The 22,888-nt window shown below is 42.3% G+C and overlaps 1 protein-coding gene across 4 annotated transcripts; it reads right to left on the reverse strand.

The window, feature by feature from the left end:
* Nucleotides 1–342: 342 nt before the first annotated feature.
* On the reverse strand, nt 343–18,892 carry LOC142933695 (ceramide transfer protein-like). Of its 4 annotated transcripts, none has more exons than XM_076078009.1 (18): nt 18,409–18,892; nt 15,973–16,107; nt 9,401–9,517; nt 9,172–9,249; nt 6,827–6,934; nt 6,551–6,686; nt 5,736–5,819; nt 5,291–5,448; nt 5,012–5,104; nt 4,833–4,919; nt 4,653–4,745; nt 3,906–4,001; nt 3,498–3,630; nt 3,300–3,370; nt 3,071–3,199; nt 2,853–2,982; nt 2,297–2,433; nt 343–2,207 (listed from the first exon to the last, which is right to left on the reverse strand). In XM_076078009.1, the coding sequence occupies exons 1-17, from the start codon at nt 18,517–18,519 to the stop codon at nt 2,306–2,308; spliced, it is 1,887 nt and encodes a 628-aa protein (XP_075934124.1). In that variant the 5' UTR covers nt 18,520–18,892; the 3' UTR covers nt 343–2,207; nt 2,297–2,305. The 4 variants fall into 4 exon arrangements, with proteins under 4 accessions (XP_075934124.1, XP_075934052.1, XP_075934284.1 ...); XM_076077937.1 differs by having other exon boundaries at nt 6,551–6,689; XM_076078169.1 differs by having other exon boundaries at nt 9,184–9,249; nt 18,409–18,891.
* Nucleotides 18,893–22,888: the final 3,996 nt, after the last annotated feature.

Raw genomic sequence — 22,888 nt, forward strand, 5'->3', positions numbered from 1 at the left:
GTCCGTCATCACAGACCCAAGAACATGTATTTAAGTAAAAGGTACTGATGCTTTACTTAAACACTGAATTTTTTATGATTTTTTTTGTTTGTCAAAAAAGGTTATAAGTATGTTGAAAAAAATCATACTATGTCAAAGGTCACTATAGTGTATATAGTATATCATGTCATTATATATAATTTATTTTCACGGTATACTATAAAAATATATTTTTATAGCTTTTTTAACTTATGCTTTTGTAATGGCATACTATCCTATGACATTGTTATAACATAGTATATTAGCAATGAAACTATGTTTAAATGAATTAAACTTGTCCAACATGAACAAATGGACTCAAACTGAAGGATAAACTCATTTATTTCACTGTTAAAACGGTGCAGATGAAGAGCGACGCGGTCACAGTACATGTGTAAGTTGATCCCACAGCATTATTTACACAAACTTGTCTAATTATATAACTATATACACTAACTATTATTAAAAATGTCTGCTTTAGGTGAACGAGCTTCAGCCTGGCTTCTTCTCCACTTAGCCGAGAGGCTGAGCATCATCTGGCTTCACTCTCACCGACAAGTCTGTCATCGCAGACCCAAGAACACCATGTCCACAGGCGGGACATGTATTCAATTACAAGTACTGATGCTGTACTTCCAAAAGTATTGTCTGGAAAATTAAGGTAATGAAACCAAATTGCGTAACTTCCTCTTAAAAAGGTTTCAGGGTAGTTTCCATCTCAGCCTGTGTAAACTGTAGAACTGCAAAGTCCAGAGTAACCAGTTCACTGTGTGTTTAAACAACAGGATGAGCAAGTAAAACATCTAACGAAGTACAAGTACACTGTTGAGAACACAACTTAAGTACATAAACAACCGATCCTCACTAAACTCTGGACTTTGCATTAGAACATGTTTAGACTGAAACAAAGAACGAACTTATCTGTGTTAAAGGTTTCAGTACTTTAACTGCAGAACAAACGTTACAAACAGAAATGTGGAGGCGGTGAAATAATACTAGAACTAGCTTTTGAATGAAGTGTCACCTTGTTGGTTCATTCAGTAAAATATATGGTGGGACGTGTTTTAAATTGACTCCTAGAGGAGATAAAGAAAAGGGAAACTCCACCACGAGGCACTTACTCGTGATCTCACTAACAGCCCCCTTCATCTCTAGATCCTCCTGTAACACGAAGGCATCTGGGCTCAAGTCACACAGTCTGACCTCCTGGAGAAATGTTAGCGACGCTATTTACAATCCATTAAACATTCAAAATATGTGCTGTGACACGACAACATTTCACAATGACACAAATATAAAGCCAAGCAAAAACAATGTACATCGAGCTCTGTTTTTGTACATTAAATATACGACGAACTGCTCTCGGCTCGTTCCTCCGTCAGCACCAAACGAGAGGCGTCTTCATGAGAGGGGCGGAGCCAGAGACGTCAAGTCTTACATCATAGGGGTCACGAGTCGATGACGGCCCTCTGGACTTTAAATCAATCGGCGATATTTAACGAGCACAAGTTGCCAGCTTCAAAATAAAGCCGGGAAATTACTAATTATGAAAAGAAGAAGAAGAGAAATCAACACAAAATATGAGCTATTAATGGTAAGAATAAAATATTTCAGTCTATTAGCAAAGGTTTCTTTTTTTTTTCTTTTTCTTTTTTACAAACTTCTTGTACATACATTTATATATTAATATATCTGTAAGAAATAGAGACATGACGAGTCAGTCTTCTACAAGCAGTGACGATGGCATCAGCTGTGACACTAGGAGCTGCTGATGGGGGGGGGGGGGGGGGGGGGAAGAGAGGCGGGGCCCCCCGCTGGGAGCATTCACTACAGGAGACTCTTATGACACCCGGACATAATCTCCTTTTGGATAAAAGCTAATTAGTACTTTATCAAAATGAAGGGGGGAAAACAAGCAGCAATTTCTCTTGAAATGATAAATGATAATATCTCTGCCAGGTTTAGGAGTCTTCTTTCTTATGAACGTCTCTCGCAGGTGTTTGAATGCGGCCACCAGTGGGCTCCATTGTGAGCCCTCTTCTTGTGCTGGAGCTCACTTGTAGCTAAAAAAAAAAAAACTGGGAGGAGGAAAAAGCACTCTGAGGAGCTCGACTGGTCACAGCAGCAGTCGGTGTGAAGATGGAGGGTCCTCAAAGCCTCATGTGTAGTTCTGTCCTCATGTCTCAACACTGGAAAGACGGAGAGGATTCACATCATCATGCTGCAGATGTGCGTACTGAATAAAAGGTGCAGAGGTGGTTAGTAAACTCAGAGCTACCTGTGAGCCTCAGAATAGGATGGGCTTGCCGGCAGTCTTCTCCTGGACGTAGGAGGTGAAGCGCTTGAGGAACTTGGGGTACTCCCTCTTAGCCACGGCCCGGAGCACGGAGGCCGGAGCCCAGCCTCCTGGATTCACTGCAGAGACACGAGAACAAAGAAGGTTCGATATAAGGAGCTCGTCATCATCGTCAAAACTGCTTATTTAAAGGTCATTTTTATGCCATAAAAATGTCAAAGTATAGAATAGTATTTAATAAAAATGTTATAAAAAGGTCTTAGTATGGTCTGTCGTAAAAATGTCATGTTATAGGATGTAATATAAAGTCATTTTTATGTTATAAACATGTAATAAAAATAGATATAATCATATTATACTATATTATATGACATAATGCTTAAAATAATGACATCATATTTTGTAAATTTAGGACTTTTTGATACTTTCAAAAGCCTTTTCCTGAAGAATGTTCAAAGCTTTTTTAAGACATTTTACGAGCTGCAGATAACGTGATGTTTAATCTCTATTGAATCCAACAGCACGGCTGGGTACACACCGTTGGCGACGTAGGTGATTTTACACAGGATGTTGTCTCTGCTGATCTCCTTGTCGCCCTCTGGTGGGCTGACCAGCGTCTGACAGATTATGCCGATGTTGATTTTGGCGCGGACACACCGGCTGGACGGCTGTGGGACAGAAAAGCAGAAGCATGATTATCGTTCAGAAGCTCAATAAATTCCTCATACGGTGTCTGAAATGGACCCGGTGGCTCACCTGAGCGTCGTCATGATCCACAGAGAAGTTGCAGACCAGCCAGGTGTCCGGGTCGTTCTCATTGTTGGCCAAGATCTTTCTCATGGCCGACAGGTACAACACGTCCCTCTGAGACGCCGGCCACACCCGCTGCAACGCACATCACCTCCTCATCATTTCAGATTCCACACATGCAATCAAATAGATCTATTCCACCGTTGAACAAGTGAGGTGATGTTGTAGCTCTTACCTTGTGCGTTTGATATACAATAGTTGCGTTGTCCGCCAACGTCTCCACAACATTGAAGTTTTCAATCGTGGCTAAAAGAGTCAGAGAACACGGGAGGATTTAATAAAGTTTCCTTAAATCTTAACAGAGACTTAAGAGTGTTTTAGTGGAGATAAATAGACTGAGGTGTGAAAACCCCGTCGGAGTTAAAGGACTCACTCTCCCAGTCGTTGCGGTACGTCGTGTCCCAGAAGTAGTGGCAGACCTCGTGACCGGTCACCCCCTTTACAGAGTGGGTGGCCTTCAGCGGGTCCAAAACAATCCCGTTCTCTTCAACCTCTCTCCTGTACACCTGCGCGCGCACACACACACACACACACACACACACACACACACACACACGAGAAGTTAAGCAAAATCATTTTCTAATGTGTGTACATGTTGTAGATTTCAATTCAGGTTCAGGAAACACTGCGATCCAATAGTACATTCCAGGTAAAGTTTCCTTGAAGACTTCTATAAATCATGTCCTCCTGTAGTGTGTGACTCAGTGCCCGTATTACATATGAATGTGATTTACAGTTAGAGAAACCTGAATGACATGTCCACTAATCCTCCTCCTCGTACCTTCATTTCTCCCTCTTCTACAACCAGCTGCCAGTTGGCGTCTCCACCAACATCCTGCAGGGAGTAGGTCATGTGATTCTGCACCATCTCCTCCACCTGTAACAGAGAGAGAGCATCCATTACACAATGACAGCTCCACAGCATGGCATGAACACAGCCTCATGATATTTATCCTGCGCGCTCTAGTTTTAGTGGACAAGAGACAAATAAAGTAACTAAATCTAATGAAAATCAGGCGGTAACGTTAACACAGGAGAACACAAAGGAGGCCTGTGTTTGAACTGTTATGTTACACAACAGACCTGGCAGCAGGTCTTTAAACATTAGCAGTTATTAATGGACACAGAGACAACGGGAGCTCATGCTTCATGCTGCTAACAGTGAGGTCCAGTCGGTCCACGATGAAGCGTACGGGCGACTCAACGGCCATGCAGACATGGCGTTTAGTCTAGACAGGTGAGACAGGAAGAGGAACGGGTGGCTGGCTGAGCCTCGACAGCGAGTTACCTCTGCGCTGAACCTGTGGACGTCGAGAGGGGCGGCGACTATCGGAGCAGGGGAGGGCTGACTACGAGGCTACAGGGGAGGCGAGAACCGAGGGGACGAATGTGAGGGAGAGGAAGAGACAAAAGGGGCGTGAGATGTAAAAATTAAAGACTGAGGAACGTGAATAAATGGAGGTGGAACAGGTGGAATGGAGGTAGCTTGTCGGTGTGGACAGTTTAAGAGGGTGGAGGGTTGAATTACCTTGTTGGAGAACCTGTGTGTGCCGATGCTGGAGTAGACGTCTCCAGGAGGGACCGGGCTGGATCGATGGATCCTTATCTTCTCCGTGTGAGACTGGACACAAACAAGCACAGAATTATGTTAATATACGACCATCAAAGTTAACTTAAAGTAGATACTGCATGTGATCTATTAGCTTACCTGTTCTTCTATCTTGTCCTGTCTGTCGAGAGCGGCTTCAACTGCATCGAAGAACTCGTCCTCATTGATGAGGCTGTTTGGACCCTCCTGCACACAGAGAGGAGCGGGAACGTTACCTCAAGAGCTCTCAACACAACCACACAGACTCATGCTGCGTTGTGGATGATTTTATACTGCACCTCATAATCTGGACCTCCAAAGTGAGACTTTTTCTTCAACTCATTCAGGGCGGATTTATAGCCGTCCTCTATTCTGCGCCGCTTCTCCATCTCCTACAAACACAAACATACACAATCGTTCAACAAATCCAACAACTTTCTCTCCTGCATCTGTTATTTTTGCAGATGTTTCCTTCTCCACCGTAGATAAACTACGAAAAAAATCACTAACGTTTGACAAATAAAAACGTGCGTAATACAGATGAATCATGGGTAATCAGATCCAAATGACACACCCACCTTATCCACTCTCTTCTGCCAGCTGTCCTCTCTCTTCACCATGAGGTCGATGCAGTGGGACAGCGTGGCCAGGATCCCAGCTGTGGTGGCCTTGAACGTGATGGCCTCCCCCTTAAAGTCTATGCCATTGATTCCCTTGGGACTCACGGTCTGGAACACTGCACGAAAGAGGAGCACGGGACTGAAACTAATGATACTTGTGCCGAGTGTTGGGTCGCTTCATAACGTAATATTCTATATGTTCATGTCAGAGGGAAACAGAGGTAAGATTATATATAATATTGTCTACATGTTATGCTTATTTCAGTTGAGACATTGGTCTGTTTTGTGTTCCGTCTCTATAGATAATACCTCGAGCTGTTTGTCTAAACGTAAAGCTTGATAGTTGTGAATATTCAAGGTTACAGAAAAATACTTTTTGGAGGAAGAATTCTGCATCACTCACATTTTTCTTTGCTGCCGTGGTTGTTGTGCAGAAACTCTCCATCTGTCCGGGTGTTGGGGAAGTCATCTTCATCATCCTCCACGACTGAGATAAAGATAAAAGGAGAAATCAAGTCTCAGAGAGGAAAGGCCAACAGACAACCAGAGCCAACCGGCACATGGGACAGACAGAGCTCTGCTGCGCTGGACAACATGACAATGGTCTGGTTTCATCTTTAGAATGGAGAGAGGGAGAGGGAGGGAGGGGGAGAGAGAGAGAGAGAGAGAGAGAGAGAGAGAGAGAGAGAGAGAGAGAGGGAGGTGAGGAGAACAAAAGCAGAGCTTCATCCTCTGTGTTCATCCACGGGCGCCCAGTGCAGGCTGCACATGCTCAGCCATTCAAGATGGCTGAGGGTGAGTGGGTTTGTAGGATAACTGCTGTCTGAGTCACGACACACACACACACACACACACACACACACACACACACACACACACATTCCACACAAGGTTCAGAGCAAGTTTCTTATAAACTACAAATATTTTCATAAGATATGGAAAACACAACTAAATATTCTCTTAGACATACCAGTGTTTTACAGAAGTTTACATTAACTGCATCTTGTTTAAACATCTCTTCGTGTCACACTGTAGTAATAATATTATTATAATAATAATCGATTGATCGTTTGAGCTACAAAATAAAGCTGGACTGCTATCGGAAAAGTGCAGGAAAAGTTTTTTTTTTCACAATAAAATAGTGTAAAAGCACAGAAACCAGACCTGCAGAGTAACAGACTCTTTGGTTAAAGGAGCGTCGGTGTCTGTGGGTCTTACTTTTATCCCTCTGCAGCTCGTCCTTGGACACGGCGTCTGAACAGCCATCAAAGTACTTCTGAAGCGTGTCCACCTGTCTGCACAAGATGCCTCTGAAGGTCTCCATCTCCGCCAGCTTCTCTCTCAGGCTGTGGCCCTTCTTGGGAAACAGCAGAGCAACACAGTGGTTAGGCCTTTCTCTACACCTCCACGGACCACAAATCAACCGGCAATTCCAGTAAAAGTGTGTGCTGACAAACAGCACCATGATGAGTCAACATTAAGCAGAGGACTCACCTTGAAGGAGGACGTGGAGGTGGCAGAGAAGCTGCTGGTGGCCGACGTGAGGGACATCATGGAGCCATGTCTCCGCAGACTGGACTCTGAGCCGTAACCAGAATCAGCCTACGAGGAAACCCACAGGACACGGAGACCAGTTAACGAGGTCGTCACAGAGTAAACTAACTTAATAAAATACATTATTATTATTAATTCAAACCAAGAATGTAATCAAACCAAAACACCATGCATGAGAAAAACAGCTCGCCCCAAAACAACAGCCAGAATTCAGCGGTTGTGAGTTGCGTCGCACCTATTCTGATGATTTAAACATCGCATCAAAATTCATCAGTATGTTCTCTACCCGTGAAGTATCACATTCAGCAAGTATTTTGAGATGCGTTTGTGTTACATTGAAATATGCACACAAGGTTAGAATCCACTTACAAACGACAGAAACAGCTTTCCAGAAAGCCTTCATATTATTTTTAATGTTGCAATGAAACATTTCACACCAACCTGTGACCTCAGAAGCCGCAGAACGTGACACACATGTTCTGTGACCCTGGCAACACAACACCAAACATCAACTGACTTCCTGTACAGCCAACTGGTTCCCCTCTCCTGTTACACAACAGCAGAGAGGAACGGGTCAACGATACTGCTGGAAACAAGAGATGCGCTCCCCTTTAAGAGACACTTCTGATGTCCACCACCAGGGGGCAGAAGAAGGCAATGCACGCGACCGGCAATTAGTAAGCGCTGGGGTTACTGTTGGTCAACAGCCGGAAGTAACTCCGCCTGCATTTGCATGGATTTGAGTCAGTGCTGCCTGCCCTTTAACCAACATACTGCTACTACTGACTGCATCAGCACAGACTGCACTCTCTCTCAGTCTGCATGACGGCTGCTCAATCTTCTTTGATGAGGAACAAATATATATAAATAAATATATATAATCGAAGCAAGCAAAGCTTTTGTTGCAGCCATGATAAACCAGAAGAAAGATGCGTTAGTGGCTCAGTCTGCTCTCAAGGTAAAACGTACACACATGTTGTGAAGCTGCTGCAGCACAAACACTGAGCAAACTGTACGAGTGTGTTTATGTGCCGGCTGATTGAAGCACAATGAACTCGCATGACTGACTCTGGACAACAGGAGAAAGAAAACAAAAGAAAGTGCTTCCCTCAGCAGAAACAGACTCATCCAGGGCACTAAAGCTGTAAACTTGCCATAAACGATGACGTTACATTGCTAGAGTTTATGTCACTGCACAACAAGCACAGCTTCCTTTGACAGAGAGGGTATCCGGGCAACGAGTGTCGTCTTATTTGAGATGTTTCACCGTCTCTCAAACTTCTAGCGTTCGCTGTGGTGTGTTTGGATCTCCGTGGAAACACTGGGCCGCTAAGTGCTGTGAGTAATGTGGGGTCGAGAAGGAAGCAGAGCCTTCTAGGAAGAAGTGGTGAGTCATAGTGGGATGGAGGGTGTGTGTGTGTGTGCATGAGTCACAGTGGCTCCCCGGTGCTGGGACAAGCAGTGAGGAGGGAAGAAGGGAGATTTCCCAAACTAAGGACCACGAGTAAGCGTGTGTTTTGGCAGACAGGCTGAAGGTGTGGCTGCCCTCTACTCATCTATGTCAGACAGACTCTGGGTGAAGACAGTCACACGTACACATCAGTATCCATTTCTCTTTGTGGAAGTTGTGCAACCACTTCCTCTCAGGCTAGGATGAACAATAAACACCAGAAACACATATTTACATATTTGATGGTTGGTTGCTGTGTGTATATGAACATAATGCTGTTTTATAGGTCTCCACTGCCTCCATTGTCTTGTACTCAGTCAACAGTACTTCCTTTGTCCTTCACACTGCCTGAATACAATGAGTGCTACTTCTGCTCTTTACAGCACTTTAAGATTGAATTTGTATTTTCCGCCCGGTGTAATTCACTTTGTTGTGATATTTAAAGCAAACAACAAAGCAAGAAACCCTGACGATAGTCCAAACCTGCTCTCCTCCAGGACCGGTTACTCCCAAAGAAAATCAATAAAACGCTTATCTCTCGATTGTGTGTTTTAAAAAGCTTTCTCAGCAAGTCTGGTACCCTCCTCAGAGTCAGTGTGTTAAATGTCCGTCAATGAAAAGGGATTAGCCTAAACCCTCAGCCACTTGTTAGTCCAAGGTTTAAGATAACTCTCAGCTCAGCGTGCCCTCTGTTAAAAGCCTTTAAATGAGTCATGCACCAGTTGTGAAGCGTCTTATCCAGGACTTAAGGACTAAGTAACACAAACACGCACTTGCTACTACAGAGCACTGTGCTACAGACGAGTGACGCTCTCCGTTAGTCCTACAAACTTGCCAACAAACGCACCAGTGGTGGAGGGATGAATATTGTCCCCTGGATTCCTCCCTTCTCTCGCCTCCCCTCTCTGATAGTCTGATAGAAACACACAGACACACACACACAATTAAAAACACACACTTACACAAATCCAACCTGGTGTTAGAGGATATGCATTTGTTGCAAAGGTGACGAGGATTTGGTTTCTTTTGAGAGCAGCAGTTTGTTCGGAGTGTGCATGACTTACTCTGTGCAGCTCAACGGAGTCAATCCACTGGTGTCTGTGCTCCAGGTCTTGTGCTCTGAGGTACCACACGCTGTCGTTCACGCTGATGTCCAGCCGGCACTCGTCAAACTCATGAGGCTGAAAAAGGACAAAGGACACAGAGTTTAGTCAGTGTGCATTGAAAATACACAGCTGTTGACGTTTTAAATATCTCCGTTATTAAATCCTCTCATCTGATAGGAGCAGAGGGATACTGTGACATCAGAGTGCCGTCATGGAAAGAGGAAACACAAATCTCTTTAGCGTTCAGGAAGAGCAAAGAGAGGCACATGTGAGAGGCGTCCATGTAAATAGATATTAAGATGACACGGAAACAGCAAACTGCTCATCTCTCCACTGTGCGCTGCATGGCGGCGGACAATCTGTTGAAACATGGCAATCCACCGCAGTCAGCGCGATGGGAGGAGAAGCTCTTGGATGTCGGCCTGTATCTATAACTCTCACAGAGCCAGAGCACAAAGGAGAGTGCACCAGACGCACAAACAGCCTCCATTTCTCAGACACCGTCCCAGAGGAGCAGCAGGAGGATAACTGGTCTTTTAAGGCAACTTGCAGGATGGAGCATATTCCTAATGGCCCTCCAGAGCACCGTCAGCGCTGTGAAACCGCTGTGTCGGCATGGCCAGGCTGCAACCAGGGACTGTGTGTGTGTGTGTGCTGGTAGAGGGCGGAGGTGGAGGGAATGGTGGTGACAGCAACGGTATCCACCTGTGTAGCATTCACCAAATGCACCGAGCCACCTCTCCAGTGAGTCTCCATGCTGAAGCCCTCTCAGGTCTAACAGCGAGGGAACAGGCTGATCCAGAGTCTGGCTCCTTAGAGAGCAGACCAGGACAAAGAACTGGAGAGAGGCGGATCGGGCAGGAATGCCAGAGACGGCAGTTAAACTGCCGGCGAAAGAGAAACCGCATCAGAGACGAGAGACCTCTGCATTCCTCTGTGTGCCACAACACAGTAAACACATCTGGGATGCATGTCTTGGTATATTAGTAATGCACGATAAGCACAATCGTTTCCTACGGAGTTACACGATATATGATTTTAATCACGATATGACTCCATTGAAAGACGAAACATTACCATGGTTTAAATATTATTATACTTTATTGATGAATCCTGTCTACCAGCTCTATTTAACCCATAAAGATGTTATATTCACTGAGACAAGCTATAATAAAAACAGGCACACATGATCATTAATAATTGCAAGCTTGTAATCTAATATCACCCGGAGAACAGCCAGAGAGCAAAGCATTACTGGAGATTGTATTGCTTCAGCGGGTTGGCAGAGGAAACAAATGGCCCACTTTGGTGTCGTTAAAGAGGTTTCATTGGAGGAGCGCAACTCGGCCGTGTTGGCCGACACCTGGACGGCACCGAGGCCAAGAACAGATGCTCGCCGTCAATAATGCACGAGATGAGGCCGAATGCTGAAAGCTCGCCAAACCAGAGGCTCATTTGAAAAAGTTATCGGCGGCATGCGCATACGATCGACACCAGAGGCAGAGACGGACGAGAAGAGGAAGCACGAGAGAGGAAGGAAGCGAGTGTGTTGTATCCTTATCTCTCCATTTGTTCTAAGAAAGACAAAAGACAACTTGAGCAGCCTCGTTGTCTCTTAAACTACAGATAACACCGACTAGTTTCAAATCACAACCTCAAAACCCACGAACACTACCAGCGCTTATCTGCCTTCGTACGATTGAACCACACTAACACCGGGAGATACGAGCGTTTGGATGGGAGACTTTAGGGCCAGTGGGTTGCTAGGAAAGTGAGAAAGTGGATTCCTCTTCATCCCCTCCAGACTACGGGGTCACGGGCACACCGACTGGAGCTCAGGGTGGAGGAATGACAGCCTCACTGGGGTCGGAGGAGGTTACTGGAACCCAAGGCAACAGTAAACAACAATCCATCACAGGAAGGTCGTTTTAGCAGCCGCGCACATCACAAGATGACACGACGCGCCGTGTGTGTGTGTGTGTGTGTGTGTGTGTGTAGGTTGATTAATGAACAACTTAACACACAGGTCAGTGTGGAAGCAAGTCGATGTGGAGAGCATGAGAATGTCTGATGCACAGTGCATGCATGGAAGACCTGAACAGTGAGAAAGAAATGGATGGAAAGTTCAGATGTGATCTCAGCAAAGCACTTTGGAACCCGGGATCAATGCTTCGATTATCTCGCTGAGTTAAGAGGGTGGTTTGGATTGTGTGAAGTGGGGGTGCGTGAGGTACTTATCCATAGTCAGCGTATTACTACACTGGATGTCGGTAAGCTCGCCTCCAGTTTGGAGAAGCAGACGGGAGTACCGACAATTTGGCAAAGCACTGTTCTGCTGTGGACGGGGCAGCAGCAAAATGTGTTTTAGCACCCGAAAGAAAGGCCAAAAGATAATAATCAATATCGGTTTAAGAGTAGACTAGATATTCTTGCCGTCAGAGTCCTTTCCAATGCAAAACTCAACTGAGAGTGAAACTTATCTATAGCCTCTTGAAAGTATAGATAAGTTTCATTTTCAGTTCAGTTCCCCTTGAAAACAGTAGCTCGTACGACCCATCTTTTGGTCATTCGGGGGTTGTGGATCCTCCAGATGTCTGTCAAAGGCCTCCCTGACTGTGGGGCCCAGCAGCAATTATACACCACACACACACAGATCATCAGAGTCAAGGTGTTTGATTCTAGAGACTCATATTTCTGTATCTTCTTTGTTTCTGATAGTGTCCAAGTGTATGCTCTTATAAAGCATGCTGAGGAGGAGGACAGGAAAGAGAGACACAAATCAGAAATAATTTGGCTCTAAAGATATTATTTTTCCCCTGTTACGATGAGACAGAACAGCTTTTCTGCCTCTATTTTCTTCAAACACAAACTTCCTACTCAGCTTAAAGAGAAGCTTCTGTCCTCTCCCTTCCTACCTGTTTCCAGTTGGTGTACGTGTTTTCGGTCACAGTCTGCAGAACCGAGTGAATGGGAGATCCGCTTTAAAAAACACCACATGTGATTCTCAATACCTCAGATAACAGAGAGGAATTAAACCAAACAATGGGAAACCCTACAAAAGCTGCACCAGACCCAACTGTACTTCATAACTAAGCTCAGATTCAGACAAATATACTCTCTAGTTCCTTCAGCATTACTACCGACGTCTGGTGCCAAGAACATCCTTCTGTACACAAGGAACGGGATCCCGATGAAACAGGAAGCACTGCCTCACCGAAGCAGTCAGAGTGAAAGACAAGGAAAGGTTAAATAAACAAGGGTGAGAGACACACACACACACACACACACACACACACACACACACACACACACACACACACACACACACACACACACACACACACACACACACACACACACACACACACACACACACACACACACACACACACACACACACACACACGAAGAGTCTCCTTTCCTGGCTGAGGACACTTTGCAGCTTCCACCACACGCCTGACATCATTGGTAGTGGTCCACTCCACCTCCTCTTGAGCTTAAGTACGCATGTCCTTCCCTTTCTCTCTGTGGCAGAACTCACAGAGCATCCGATACCTCACTACTACAGACTCATTCAGCAAGTAGGCCAGGTCTTACTAACCGACCATGGCATGGTGGTTAGCAGCCCGTTCGCACATACAGACGACCGTGCTATCATACGCACACACAACTAGTTATGTTAACAAGACATTACATGTCCAAGTTTGATTTTAAACTCTACTGTTGAAACCTTCCAAGTACTAATACTAAAGCTATACGTCCGTAGTTCTTTGTGCACATCAAACATGTTGGCTGTAACACTTCATGGTCTCCAGTTCAGTGAGTATTATCGTGTTCCCTAGTGATGCATGTTGCTGTGAACACACTCTGACCTACCTATACTATTGTGTAGACACAAAGGAGTGAGCAGCCTATGATGCAATCCAGCAGCTCCAAACTCAATCCTCCCTTTTGGTTGCGACTGTGTCAAACTAATTGCTTGTAAGCTGTGTTTGTGGCCAATTAGTTCAGTGTTCCGCCCACTAACTAACTAGCTCCTGCTGGGTGTGCTGGGAATGATGACACCAGCCCCTGAATGGAGCAGTGGGCCACCAGCAACGAGCTCCTCGTTCAGTCCTAATCTCGGGCTTTAACACGCCGTCAATTTGCTCTTTTGAGAAATGCTTCCGAGCATTTGCAATAAAGAAATCACACATTCACTTACAGGTCTACCCGAGTTTCACAACTGAAGTGTGCCAACTGAAACCCGTGAATGACTCACAGTGCAACTTAAACCACAGACTTCTATTTGAGCTAAATACATGGATGCAAAGTGTTTGCACACCAGAGCTGCAAAGCCCATCAATCTATTAGTCAATCGACAGAAAATGAGTCGGTAGGTTTTGAAAGTCGAATAATTGTTTTGGTAATCTTTAAAGCAGAAACGCTTAATAATTGCTGGCAGCTACTCAGATGTGAGCATTGGATGCTTTTCTTGTCATAGTAAATTGAATTGTAATCGTTTCTATTGCCACAGTATCAACAGCCTCTGGGCCAAATTAAAACAGCAAGTATGAAGCCTCTAGACTGTAAACATTAAGTACGAAGCCTCTGGCCATCACCAACTATACCTCGTAAATATTTACGCACCAGACTTTTGAGGCATATTTCCAGTGGAATGAGAAACAACGACAGTAGAGCACCGCATGGAGGTTAATATTTACATAAGCTGGGAATGGATGAAGCTGAACAAATACCGGCAACAGCAACGCCTGCGCTATGCTGCATGGGAACAGTGACTTATTCATTTCCCTTGTTTCTGTTCGGAGAGAGACTCAGACGGAGAACCAGTCAATGACTGACTGAAACGACAGCCAGCATTCAGCACGGCTGACACGTTTGGGCTTATTTTCCGTGCTTAGCAAAGTGTGGCGGCCCCTTTAGGGTCTCTTGGTATTAATGAAAGCCTGATTGGCATGATGGGAGTCTGTGCTACCACCGCTCTACTGTCTCAGTCCCTGCTATGCAGTGACAGAACCTCACTGGTCTCATGATGAAGCTCTCTTCTCAAGCGTTGCTACACAGCGTGTTGTTTGGAAAGCAACACAGTCACCTGACCCTAAATACCCTCGAGCAAAACTTGGGACATAATCAGGAGTTCTTTAGAAAAATAGGTCATCACAGCTGATCAAGAACCAGACAGAGAAAGTCCAGGGTAAAGGTTCCTCATCTGATTAGAACAGTCAACAGTGAGTCAAGCCTTAGGCCTGCACATGGATCCACAGTCTTTCCTATATGAATTAAACAGAAACATCTGGTGGATGCCTGACATCTGAATCGCATCTAATATATCATAAACTTCTCAAAAGTATGTGGGAGGCTCAGGGAGGAGATGATGGGAAACAGAAACGTCTCTCTGCTCGTCACATCTCTGCTAATGTGCTCCTCATGTGATCGACTTAACCCGTTCGTGTTGTATTTCAGCGCACAGACAATCACGGCTAGGAGTTATTAACACACTTTACTGCAACCTTGGTCGGGTAAGATTGTTTCAGTATTTTATATTACAAAGTTAAGATGGAACTGCAACAACTGGTGAAGCATTGAAACTGTTTCAAAGTTCTTTTGAGTTGTTTTCACAAGCAAGTCAAACCAAATGTAATATCCAACACACAACTAACACTTATTATCAAACACAAGCAGAGGATTTGTTTGCAGCACATGTGATTCAGAATCGTGGTGACGGGTGAATCGTTCTGACCAAACCAGACGGAGTTGATTCCACAGTTCTTCTCTCAGCCTTCATCTACTTTATGATCACCTCGTTACCAACAAGACAAACCGTCCAAGTGTCATTTAGGCAGATAAAACAGTTTGTGTAGGCGCTGACGATCAGCTGACGGCAACAGTTACTCTTTGGTTGATTTGATTTGTAATAATTTAATCTTAATTCCCCAAATTGCTGCCGATTTCCTGATTATGAAAACATTTAGAAAGCAATGTCAACGCTGATTAGCAACATGATTGAGTGCGACTACACTGATTAGCCTCTACGTACTGCAGCTAGCCAGCAAATATAAAAGGAGAAGGTCAAGACTCTAAACTGTTCACCAAATATATCCACTGTAGGTCTCACAGGCACGCAACCCCAACACCTGAGTGAGCACCAGCCGGCTGTTTGGCCGATTTCAGGTCAAACTAGAGCAACACGTATTCTAGAGGAAATCAGCTGAAGCTGTCGGTGAAGTGACAGAAAAGGGTTGTGTGTTGTGTGTGTGGCTCCATTTGCAATTTAAATAAACATCCACAGAGAATCCTCTCAGGTAATAGCACAGGATGTGTGCCACAGTCAATTTGATTGTTTGGTTTCCTAATAGCAGAATGTGTCCCTCTTACACAAACAACAGCCTTCACTCTCGTGAGACATTTTGAAAAGGCCAATATTGCACAAAACAAAGGCCGCAGAACTGTCTTCAAATACGCTCCAATGCTTCAAAGAGTGTGGAATGTTGAAGCACTGCTTTGTAGTACAGAAACTCAACCGTACTCACAGTGATGACAGCTTTGCTGAGGCAGAGGGAACCCCGGCAGCCGTACTCCGTCTCGTCCTGAGACTTGTAGTAGCTCAGCGTGTTGTTCTTCAGGACCACCCAACGGTCCTGCCAGCCATGGATGTAGTTTGTCCACTGAAACATAAAGCACTTTAATCAACATCTTTGACTGCCGAGTGACAAGATGAATAAAAAAAGCATCTAAATAAATACCACCGTGGTTAAAAGTCTGTTGATTTTGCACAGTGATTTAAATGGTTTGGAGGCTGCACTTTGTGGTTGCGTTATTTAAAGATGTCCAGCTCACGCCGTCGGCCTTATTTACAAAGAAACATTTAACACCTGACCGTGCAATACAACAAACCCACAAAGAGCCTCATCAATCCCCACAGAGCTGAATCAAATCACTAAAGCTACACAGACTTCATTAAAGGACTGTTGGATTCATGGATTGTTAAACTGGAGAGTAGTTTCCGTTTTACTGGTAACTCAGTGTACATTACAATAAACATCATATGTGTATTTTTGCACTTCAGGGAAAACTGAATTAGTCCACATGTGGGATTTTATGGACACATTAATCCTCACAAGACCTGTGACGCGAACAGGGCTTAGTATGAGTGAAGAGGTGAGCGTTTGTGGATGCAGAGCTGCTTAATCACAATATGCTTGGTTAGCGGGTCAGCATGCAATCCGTTTAGAGACAACCGGTGTACAGTGACATTAACACCACATTAGCTTGCCAGCAGCTTAAGTCATTAAAACTGTGGTACAATTTGGGCCAAACAACATCTTGCACAAGTGAGCAGAAGCATGTGGCAAAATGGGTTACCAAGAATCTGTCTCGCAGGAGACTTAACTGTCTGTTTACCAAAAAAAGTGATTAACAACAGCATGCAGTGTTCTTTACACAGTGCGCTCAGTTAACAAGCATTGTTTACTTGTGCTAAATTTTTGTCCTGCACCTTGCATGCTGTTGTCAAATCAATATTTACAGTGTCACAGGATATTTGCCCGTAAGACCAACGCCATTTGCTGAATCCACAGTGTTATCAAAGGAACATGCAGCAGAACTACTTTAACCTGAACTGAGCCCTCCAGTGGTCATTAATCACAAGCAGCTTTTTAGACATTTTACTCTTTTTGATATGGAAACACTTAAGTCTGCATAATGTACACCAGGCAATAGAATAGCTGAACTGTGACCACCTGATACTAGTGCAAAGTGCAGGTGTAAAATCAATATACAGGTATACAATGCCACATGAATGAACTATAAACAATAACCTACACTCATAAACTAATCTCTCTTCTGGAGACAGCTGTGAGCCAGTGTGGCTATGTGCTGCATTACATACCCCGCTGTTCAATTTCAGTTTCTATGGGAGGGCTTTCCTTTCGCTTCAGTGGAAGATTACCGGTCTAATATTCCGAGCAGCAAAGTGGAAACGTTGACAGATTCTGGCAACGGATTCTGTATAACTCTACTCTCAAAATAGACATTACCATGATTTGTTCATACCTATGTTACCTATCCTCATTTCACAGGATTGCACAACCAGCTCTGCTAATAAAGGATTATCTTATCTTATCGATATTCACTGTTTTATTATAAGGATATTCACTGTTTTATTATAAGGATATTTACTGTTTTATTATGAGGATATTTACTGGTTTATTGTAAGGATGGTCACTGGTTTATTACAAGTATATTTATTGTTTTATTATAAGGATATTTATTGTTTTATTATAAGGATATTTATTGGTTTATTATAAGGATATTTACTGGTTTATTATAAGGATATTTACTGGTTTATTATAAGGATATTTACTGGTTTATTATAAGGATATCTACTGGTTTATTATAAGGATAGTCACTGGTTTATTCTAAGGATATTTATTGTTTTATTATAAGGATAGTCACTGGTTTATTACAAGTATATTTATTGTTTTATTATAAGGATATTTATTGTTTTATTATAAGGATATTTATTGGTTTATTGTAAGGATAGTCACTGGTTTATTACAAGTATATTTATTGTTTTATTATAAGGATATTTACAGTTGTATTATAAGGATATTTATTGTTTTATTATAAGGATAGTCACTGGTTTATTATAAGGATATTTACAGTTGTATTATAAGGATATTTATTGTTTTATTATAAGGATAGTCACTGGTTTATTATAAGGATATTTACTGGTTTATTATAAGGATATTTACTGTTTTATTGCTTATTTATAATACTTGTTTTGATCTTGTTTTTTTTTTTTTACTATGTATCTTGTTTGCACAATCCACTATGCTGCTGTAATCCTGTAAATGGATAAAAGATTATTTTACCACCTCCCTGACAGTTATGCCCTCAGGACTTGGCAGCAGTGACAATATTGATTTCAGAGGAAATGTAGTTTTTAGCTCCAACACGTGACTTACCTTACTGAGGACTCCGCTCAAATCGACCATACCAACCAGATGTCCAGACTCATCTCTTGGCTCTGCATCTTCCTCGGAACCGGAGGAGTTCCAGCTCTGGTTGTCTGACATTTTCCTCTAATTTAGGCTGACGCTTTAGTATATATAAAAAATAATAACAACAGCATATGACAGCAGATAGGAAGCTGCAAACCGTTCACCAAATCATGTTGTTATGATAGACGACTGTGCTAGTAGCTCTGAGTGCACACGGAATTAGCACAGATAGCTAAAGGCTTAACGGAATCGATAGCTAACTTAGTTTAGCTAGCACCTAAATAGGTCGGCACACATTTTGTAGGTCTAATAATCCAGGTGAACGCTAGCTAAGCCTGTAACCAACGCCATGTTTCAACTGACGTTTCCCCGGAGCTGCTTCTTCTTCTTCTCGGGTGGGTGAGCGAGCTTGTGAGCGCGTGCGTGCTCCAACTTGTGTGCTGCGCAGGGGCGCTGGCTCCGCTGACGTCACCAAATCTCCACTCCTCTCGACGACTGGAAGGATAGGCTCCTCCCCCCCTCTGTTTATTTAGAAGGAAATAGATAAAATAAAATAAAATAAAATAAAATAAAATAAAATAAAATAAAATAAAATAAAATAAAATAAAATAAAATAAAATAAAATAAAATAAAATAAAATAAAATAAAATAAAATAAAATAAAATAAAATAAAATAAAATAAAATAAAATAAAATAAAATAAAATAAAATAAAATAAAATAAAATAAAATAAAATAAAATAAAATAAAATAAAATAAAATAAAATAAAATAAAATAAAATAAAATAAAATAAAATAAAATAAAATAAAATAAAATAAAATAAAATAAAATAAAATAAAATAAAATAAAATAAAATAAAATAAAATAAAATAAAATAAAATAAAATAAAATAAAATAAAATAAAATAAAATAAAATAAAATAAAATAATACCACATATATAATAATTATATGGTGCATTTATAATAGTAATAAATAGACCAGGAGTACAGGAAAAATAGAGCAGGAGTGCAACAGCCTGATGCTCCCCACTCCCCCCTCTGTTTATTTAGAAGGAAATAGATAGAATCAAATGAATAGAATAAAATAAATAAATAAATAAAATAATATATAATACCACATATATAATAATTATATGGTGTATTTATAATAGTAATAAATAGACCAGGAGTACAGGAAAAATAGAGCAGGAGTGCAACAGCCTGATGCTCCAGATTAATGAAGGCGCAACTGTTAACCTAATTTAGCTTTAACATACTGGAAGGGAGTCCCTGAACTCGATTTAGTTACCTTTACAATGCCATTCCTATACCAAAACACTAGTATTTCCATTTTTATGCAACTTTAAAGGCTACTTCTGCTCCACTAGATATCTGATTTTTACATTTATTCCATAATTTAAGTTACTTTGCAGATTCAGATTAATAATACAAAGTACGATCAACCAAAACATTGTTATGGATTATAATTATTGATCCCTTAATGTGTACAATAATTTTATATAATGCTGGGTAGATTGTTTGCTTGTATGCTATTTTTTGTACTTTTACTGAAGGCTTGCATCATTTGAGTTGATATTGAGCCTTAGAGGTTTTATGCTCCCAAACAAATAATGTAATTAACAAAAACAACTGACTTGTTTTTGCACTTTTGATAGACATTACCACATAACATAGTGATTTCTGTAATCCTTAAAACGTCTGACCTACATTTTTATCAAGAGTTTAAACCCTAAAAAAGTCCGCTCATCTACGTGACCCAGACAGTGTCATCACATATTGATTCATGCGTCGCTAAACTGACCATGTGGAAGTGTGTGACATCACTTTATCCAGCTCACTGCAAAACAATCAGATAAGCAAAGACACAAAAAGATACAAATACAGAAATGTCTTATGTGAAATAATTGAAACTCTTGATTGATAAAACAATATTTCAGGGCCTATAAAAGCTGTATATTTGGACACATTTCTCACTAGTGTGCACCTTAGATTGCTAAAATGTGTCCCGAGAAAGTGTAACTGCACTGTAGCTGATTAACAGATTATCTGATACCTCTCCACAGGGGCGGAATTATTTTTAGTGAATTAAATTATGGTGAAATGAAGCGCCTCCTCTTTATAATGAGGGCCTCTGGAGCCCCGGCACGACCCCTCTCAATCTCGGGAGTCACTTTACCAACCAACAAACACGGCAGTCAGGATCAGCACTTAGTGTAGACATTTATGAGGCCTGGCCACAGGAACATTAGCAAATATATGTGAGGTCAAGGAGGGTTTCATTTGCAAAGCAAAGGCAGATATATTATCCACTGAAATATCTATTTATACTTTATGTTCATGTGTTTGTTGATGGCAACAATCTCTTCCATCTTGTATCTGCCTGCACTCATAAATCTGAATACATTACCACGTTGCTTTAATGCTTATAAACAGCACTGACCTTTTTTGTTGCATCAGCATTTACAGCATCAGTCCTTTTTATCATGGGTTCAGTCAGGGTTTAAATAATGAGTAATAATTTAAGGTTTCCATGAAATAAACATTATACTCCTCATTATACTTCATATTTTAACATTTTAAAGGGGACATAACCATGAAAAACTAACTTTATTAGTAAGTGAATTAACAAACCATTAAGATGTGCCTCCCCCTCGTATGTCACATGCACACTCATTAGAATATATCGACCACAGCTTGAGAGCTACCTTTGCAGAGGTGCACTTTATTTTTATCGCCAGCCAATCAGAGCAGACTGGGCTTTTTCGGGAGTGCGTCTTAAAGAGACAGGCGCTAAAACGGAGCGTTTCAGTCGGAGGGTGAATGTATGAATAATCAGACAGACAGTATGATAAAAATAATGTGTTTTTTGAACATTAAAGCATGTAAACATGTTCTAGTAGAAACCCAAAATACAAGCATGATTCTAAAAATGATCCTGATATGTCCCCTTTAAGATATTTAACATCCTAATAAGTGCCATGACACTTTCATTCAGTAAGAATGTTCCCTCTCTCCGTCTCCTTATCTCCCTTGACATTAGCCTTTATAACAGGACTGTACTTATGTGAACCATGAGTCATGTGATAATCCTTGCGCGATTAATCACAAACACATGCACACACACACAACATCCAAACACCCGTGTTCCAGTGAGTTACAGGAGAGCTTTTAGCCATGTCACGGGTCTTGTGAGTCGGATGCAGCTCCATGAAATCATGAGATCTGGAAGCGAACAAACCACAAGACTCCTATTAGCTGCACAAACTCTTCTCCTCCATCGAAAGGAAAAAGTGTGAGCGGCAGGAAGCTGAGAGTTCAGTTAACAGGTTTTTGAAAGCTGTAGCCACTCACTAATTCAAACTAGAACGTGTACACAAGAATTTTACTAATTGTTTCTGGAAATATTGTGTGTTTGATTGATTATTTCCTCTATCAAAGCTTTTATTTTGAGACTAATCAGATGTGATAAACACACCGTGCAGGAGAAGGAAGTACAGCGTAGTATAGAAGTGGGAAAATAAGGTGAGGTCATTATCTCTCAGACGATACTAGTGAGACCACTCCTAGCCGTTCCCATCATTTCACGTTAAGTACCTGAAAATCTAGACAGTCGCCTTGCAACATGGAGGTGCAGCCTGGGGAAGGGCGTGGACGTAACCTGTTGTTGGACTGAATTGGATTTAAGCAGCTGATTTAATCAGGGTGGTGTACAAACTGTCCCATGTTGTAGTGGATCTGTGATTCATCCAGAGGCCATGGAGTCAGGGACCATGACTCAGGCAGGGCTGATCAGGCTGTAATGTGATTAAATCACATCCTCTTTCGAGCTGCATATTCCACATGGGTCAGCAGCTCAAGGTGGGCAGGAGGGAAAGAAGCAGCTGGCTCACTGGGATGGATTATTTTACTTCATAATGATGTCATGCACTTCCTCGTGGATATAACAATAGAGTAAATCCAGGGAAAGTATTTGTTTTGTTAGTTTAAGGCATTTGCTGCCACTCTGTCAAGTTGTTTGGCTTCACTGATTGTGGTTTTGTTGCAACACTTCATGTAGTGGTGAGGTTTTCCAAACATCTTCATGAGTAACAGGTTATTTTACACCAGCTGCATGTGGACGGGACTGCCGAGCAGTAGGGTGAGGGAGGACAGTCTCAGGAAAGGTTGGATCAGTGTGTGACCTGCCTCGTATGATCGCTGTGCCCTCTGCTGGCGGCCCCGAGCTGTTAGAGACACGCTGTAGTGGACGATAATGAAGTTGTTTTCGTGTGTGGGGTTTATCTCATCAAGGTAAAACAGATGTGACACTAATCCTGACACCATGACAGCCTTTACTAGACGACTTGGAAACTGTTGCCAGGAAACCAGGAGGAGGCATTAAAATGTTTACAGGCTGCATGTGTCATGTGTGTACGAGTGCGGTTAAATCAGAGGGCAGCAAATGC

This window comes from Anarhichas minor, unplaced genomic scaffold, assembly GCF_050575085.1.
Source record: "Anarhichas minor isolate MPS153535 unplaced genomic scaffold, ASM5057508v1 ptg000002l, whole genome shotgun sequence".
NCBI classification, from domain to species: Eukaryota; Metazoa; Chordata; class Actinopteri; order Perciformes; family Anarhichadidae; genus Anarhichas; species Anarhichas minor.